Below are 6,753 nucleotides of genomic sequence, written 5' to 3' on the forward strand. Positions count from 1 at the left end.
GTCAGAAAGTATTTATCTGGCTGCACAATTAATCAAAATAAAAGCGTGGCACTATGTCCTTTTACATATGGCTGTCGCGGTGAAGGAATTTCCCTTGGGGTAATTTTATGCAGTATTATCGCCATATAGCCTCTCTCTCTCTCTCTCTATAAATATATATATATATATATATGTGTGTGTGTGTGTGTGTGTGTGTGTTTTACGATATAACAAGGTTATGTAAAAAAATTAAACCGAAACCAAATGGCATTGAAACAGGAAGCGAAGTAAACAGAAGAGAATGACAAAATAATGATCCACATAACAGAACATAAACCTGACAATACGATTGTTAGGCTACTGTTAGCCAATATGTATAACAGTTCGTTCTGATCCTCGAATCCGACCGGACAAGAAACTGTTCAAGAAGGGCTGCCAGTCAGTGCAGTTAGATTGTTGCTCATCAAGGTGGCAGCAAGGGACTGTCTTTGAGTGAGTCTTTAAATCATTCATTCAACTAGGCCTACGCATTCAAAAAATGATTGGGGCATAACAATAAGAAAACATGCAAAAATCATCGTAGCTGCAGTTCTTTCATTCCTCTGCATTTTGCTCGTCAATAGCACGGTATTGCGATATTGCAGTTATCGCTTTTACACGCGAGCTGCTCATGATCTGTGGTTTCCAGTGTCTCAGAATATCTCGGTCTGTAGTAAACACAGCTGCACACAAACTTATCTCTCTATGTTTTGCGAGTTTGAGTCACTTATGACGTACATTTGGGAATGCAATATGCCTTAAACTTATCTTAAATGCGCTTAAAAGTACTTATAAACAGGGGTGCACTTAAGTGGTCCACAGGTCCACATCCACGACCAAAATAAAAAATGCACTGTATAAATAAGTTCTCACAGCGCATTTGCATACCAACATGGTTGACAGCTGTAAAAGCACAGTTTCCATTTGAGATTTACCATTTTACCATTTTTATCGATATTTTCGGACACCCCTACTAAAAACTTTGTCAACTGGTAATCCATTTTCAATTCTGTTTTGCAGATTTTTTGACTAAAATCAAATGATCTTATTTAATATATTTTCATCTTATCTCATTTAAATGTATTGTGTGTAAATCACCATAATAATAGACATAAAAAATGTACTGTCTGAGCTATTAGACTGGATTCAGGTAGTTATGTAGCTATAAACATGTGTTTAACATGCCCAGTAGTATTATCTTCCAACTGTTGCTTTGCTATCATACTAGTTGACATGAAATAAAATCCAAAACATAGAAGATGAAAATTTACCTCACGTCGTTATAGTGCCTGTTGCATAATGAAAATGCACCATTGTGTGAAATTAAGCTTGCGCTGAGTCCATGTGGTATGTTTCAGTACTAAGGCCCAATCGCAATTCTACCCCTTAGGCCTTCCCCTTTCCCCTACCCCTCTGTTTTACTCTTTAAAGGAGTAGGCATGTCTTGATTCTCTTTTGGTTTGAGGGGTAGGGGTAGGGGAAGGGCTAGATAGCCCTTCAAATTAAGATTTTTCGAGACCACACTTCAAAGGGGTATGAATTATCTCGGCATCATGGCTACCTTTTTGCAAAAAATGTGTAAGTTGCGTTATTTCTGATATGTGTTTGTATGTGTGTATCAGTAAGCATATGTGTTTATTGTGGGAGCTAGACAACGTATGATGACGTGTGACGGCATAGTAGCGGTGTCCCAATCCTTAGGGGAATGTATTCACCCCTACCCCTTGACACTCTGTTTCAAGGGACAAGGGGAAGAGGTAGGCGGAGGGGTAGGGGAAGGGCTATCAAATAGAATTGGGATTGGGCCTAAATGTGTTCATTGACAGGGTTAAGTTTATGGTAATCACCAAACTAAAAACAAAGCCTAACTTCCATCAATGACAGAACAGATTCATTCTGTGGTATGCATGCATTTCAAGCCACCAGGACATAAGCTTTGAGGTTTTCATTTTTTTTCCCTTCCTCACATCACACAAACCATCCTCCTTGACAGTTAACAACTTGTCCACTTTTCTTTCAAGAGAGGAGATAAAAGGTACTGTGATCTTCTCAAAGTCGTCACCTCTTTAAACCTGCCGGTGCTACAACACCATGCAGTCTAGCGGTTGTCGAATTCAAACAGCTTAAGTGTTAAAACAAAACTGACTGATTCTGCACGTCCTCCTATCAACTAAAAGATTATGTCAAAAGCTTCTTTTGTTACTAAATGACATCACACTTTTATCCATTTGATGCTGAGATTTGCTTTGCAAAAAGACTCTATCAGATAATTAAAACCAGCTTGTGATCTCTGAAAACAATCAACTAAATACAGTCTGTCTACTAAATATCGATTTAATCCGTGTATTACAGGTAAAGCTTTTCATTCACACTGAATGTGCAATTAAAAATGTCATACAGCATGAGTCAAACTTCCATAGGGATTTCATCTTTCCATTCCCACACTTTCAGCCAATGTATAAAATGACTGACCATTCATAAAAAAGAACACATGCTATTGTGTCCATTCATAGCACAATTATCAATACAGGTTTCCCACACTTTTTGACCAATAACTGATGTGGCTTTAAGACGCTTTTAATGGATTTTTGCATAAGGATTTTGAGCACAAATAACAATTTCTAGGCAATTAAACATTTTAAATCCGAACATAACTAAAGAAGTACATATTTCTCAAAAAAGATTACAAGATGTCGTAAAGACCTTATTTTGTTAATATTCACAAGCTTTCTAGGCCTGGAAATCCCCCGGATTCTCAGATTTCTAAGGCTATGGGAGCCCTACATATGCATATTTTACACTTGGATTTTAGATGAAGTTTTTAGTCAAGAACAACAGAAATGAATGACAATGTAGGAGCCATAGTGCAGCTGTTAGCATGTGCTTTGACATGCTCATATGGGAGATTATACCATTCCTTCACTCTCTTCCCAAGATTTTTTTGTCTATTCTACACTGTCCCTTTAAAAAAAGTGGCAAAACCCCAAAATATAAAAAAACAAATAAAAAAAAAAAACTGTGAGAATTAACAAAGTTACACAACAGTGATTATTTTTTAAATCTTGAAGCATTCCCAGCACAAGTAAAGAACCCCAAATGACAGAAAAAATCATTTAGAAAGAGCGAGAAGCAGTATGAAAATCTCCTAACCAGCAAAACTGCTTTCTCAAGCTCAAATAATGCTTGAGAGTTTTCATCGAAAAATCACAAGCCCACACATGTCCCACAAGACACTGGCCTGAATGAAACTGCAATAATTACTAATTACTTCAAGACAAGACCTCACTGCATGAAGACAAAACTCTGTGTGTTCAAGCTGACAACAAAGGCGTTATGAATATACTAATTCGGTTTTAGACCACAGGAAATCATCGGGTGAGGTGACACTTTCTGATTGACTGACACTTGTCAAATAAGTCTCATCTCAGCAGTGTTAACACTCTATATTCATGATGAAGGTCTTTTTGGAGACTCCTAGCACATATTCTTATCAGAATGGTTTAAAGGATTAGTTCACTTCCAGAATGAAAATTCTGTAATAATCGACAAACCCTCCACTTGTTCCAAACCTAGTATGAGTTTCTTTCTTCTGTTGAACACACAAGTTATTCTAAAAATTTTGGTATCTGAACAGTTAATGAGCACCGTTGGCTTCCATAGTATATATTTTTGTCTTACTATGGAAGTCAGTGGTGTTCGGATACCAACACTTTTCAGAATTTTTTTCTTTTTTGTGTATTCAACAGAAGAAAGAAACTCATACAGGTTTGGAACAAGTAGAGGGTGAGTAAATGATGACAGAATTTTCATTCTGGGTGTACGGTTCCCGGGAGGTGACATGATCGTTTCACTTTCATTTTGTCGACGTAACAACATCCTTATGCCGTGGCCTCAAGATGCTATGTTGAGGGAATGACATCCATTTCTCATGGCCATGACTTCTTATGTTGCGGGAACGACATATTTTCTTGTGGTCACATGTTTAATGCGTAAACAAACCTGTGTGACCATAGCATCCCGGGATTATAAGAGATGTATTCATTAATATTTAGTTTTGAATTAAGAAATTATTATATTATTTATTACAGAAATTATTACATTATTAATTTATTATATTAACCATAGTCCTTGGCTACTGGATTGTGTTACATGCAACAGTCAGCAATCAAATTAAGTTAATCATGAATAAATGTTACATCAAGTGCATTATATTTCATAGGCCTACAAGAAAACATTTTTGTCCATTCTACAGTCTTGTAAGTCCATTAACTGGTTGTCTTTTTCCCGTAATATCTGGATATTATTATTATTATTATTATTGGTTATATTTCTACATTTGTATACATTCATTTTTTCCTTTAATTTTGATCTCTTAACATTATGAATACTTTCTGTAAATATCAGCCTACTGTAAATGCTTGACATGCCAATAAAGCTTTGATTATGCTGACTGCAGTTTTTGCCGGAATGCAGTTTAAATGTAACATATCTCATTTTATTTTCAGCTAAGTAATAGTAATTATAAATACTATAGTGTTTTGTTGAGGACTTAATAATTCACGTCTTTTCATTTGTAAATGAAAACACAACATGCTCATTTATCATCACACATTTGCATAAATACAATCAAAAAGTCTAAACTTTATTGGAATAATTGCCAGACGTATCTTTGCAAAATATTTGATGGACTAGAAAATACTAGCATAATTATACAAAACGTTAACAAGTTACACACGTTGACAGGGGAAAATAAGCATAAAACAATAAATATAAAAATACAGCTTTAATAATGTAGTAACATAATAAATGTAGTTTAGTAATAATGTAATGTAGTAATAAAATTAATAATAATATACAAATATTAAATGTTTAGGGTTAATAAAAAATTTTTATCCATCTCTGATAATCCTGGGATGCTATGGTCATGCAGGTTTGTTTACACATTAAACCAGCAAAAACTCGTGGCTACAAGAAACAATATGTAATTCCCTCAACTTAAGTTGTGGCCAAGAGATAAGGATGGTTTGTCTCAACAAAACGATCTCGTGGTCACGTCATATAATATGACGTTCCCACGAGTTATTATGTGGTTGCCTCAACGAAACTAAGTGAACCGAACATGTCACCTCCTGGGCACCTTACTGGAAATGAACAACTCCTGTAAGGTATGGTAGGCATCCTTCTAGGATACTCTAAAATCTCCACATTAGGCCAAACACACTTCAATATACCATATTTCTAACATTTATAACTAAATCGGCAATATATTAATTATAAAGGTCTTTTGGAAGCTCTTAAATAGAGATATTCCATCATTAGACCGTGGTAAGTGTGACGGACATCATTTAAAGATCACTCATCAAACTCTATATTTCCCTATTTAGCGCGTTTCTACGTTTCAGACACCATCAAACGAAATAAGCATGCCCAAAAATAAAATGTCATTTTAAAATGAATTAAATATTTTCCTCAGGTCGACGGACCCCTCGTGGTACAACCACCATCTTCACTGAGATTCGCGCGCAGCCAAAATCCTTATATAACAGCGAAAAAAAAAATAACCGCCACAAACAAGAATTCTCTCTTGCGCTGTATAACTTTTCATGCTGACATGTCAATCATATTCTTGCGCTGTACTGCTCTCGCTCGTGCGCTGGAACTTTAGACAACACCAATCATACTCTCTCCCGCGAGCGCACGGACTAACGTTCCAGCAACAGCGTTCGTTCTTTTGATTACTATTATGGTATTATTATTTTTTCAGCTTACCTTACTGTTAGCTGAAATCGGTTACGTACCATATTTTAACATACACTTTTCCTTTAAAGCCAAACAAACTTGTGTACTCACCTTAATTCCAATTCAAAAATGAGATGTAGAAATCCTTAAAATTAAATACAATTAAAATAAATACATATTTTACTGATGCAGAAATGTACTCTTTTTATCGATAGTCCACATATGAAGCTAAGACTTAACTTCTGCGAGTGATATAAGTTTACTAAAGGCGGCACGTCGCGTTAATTAAACGCAAGAAATTCTGATAACAACTTTCTTGCACGAACTACAAGCGCTGTCAGAGACAACACAGCATCCGAGGAAAAGAACGTATCCGCCGCTTTCTAAAAGTCTATCCGCGCGCTGTCTTCATTATAGAGTTTCCCCCCTCATAAATAAAACTTACTTTTCCCTCGCTTGGCTGTCGGACGGTACGTTGTTACTCTTGCCTTTGGCGTACATGCTTGCAGAGAGCTCCGATTGTCACGCACCTGTCAACCCATCACAGCCTCCCCGGACACAACCCCGTCACCATGGTGACTACAGGAGCGATGGCTCTCATTGGACCGAGTGCCGAGAAGGAACGCCCATTTTGTTGGGTAACTCGCGTGAGTGACAGTTACTCGGCCCCGCCCCGACAGAAACACAACCCCTTTCTTATCTCCAGCGTTCTGTCTGTGGAACACACACACACACACACACACACACACACACACACACACGCACGCGCTCACTTCGACTTACCCGGCACTGAGGGGAATTTGAAACCGTTCTGAGAGGGATTTTAAACAACTGGCTGTTCCCCTCATAAGCAATCACACCCTCGACTGTCACTGGCCAAATTTAAAGTGATATGGCAAATGTGGAGCGGATTCTTCAGCTTCTGCTCGTACAGATGATTAAAGTAAGATTATTTGGGTCGTACAAAAAAATTACACATCTCTTCATGAAGTACAT

The 6,753-nt window shown here is 37.0% G+C and overlaps 1 protein-coding gene across 2 annotated transcripts in view; it reads right to left on the minus strand.

The window, feature by feature from the left end:
• LOC113054590 (single-stranded DNA-binding protein 2) overlaps nt 1-6,360 on the minus strand; it is a 60,144-nt gene extending 53,784 nt beyond the window's left edge. Inside the window, exon 1 of one of the 2 annotated variants that reach the window (XM_026220238.1) lies at nt 6,203-6,360. In XM_026220238.1, coding sequence (XP_026076023.1) covers nt 6,203-6,258 — 56 coding nt within the window. In that variant the 5' untranslated portion in view covers nt 6,259-6,360. The remainder of the gene's footprint in view (nt 1-6,202) is intronic. The other variant, XM_026220240.1, reaches the window with a different exon arrangement.
• Nucleotides 6,361-6,753: the final 393 nt, after the last annotated feature.

The sequence above is a fragment of the Carassius auratus genome, chromosome 35 (assembly GCF_003368295.1).
Source record: "Carassius auratus strain Wakin chromosome 35, ASM336829v1, whole genome shotgun sequence".
NCBI classification, from domain to species: Eukaryota; Metazoa; Chordata; class Actinopteri; order Cypriniformes; family Cyprinidae; genus Carassius; species Carassius auratus.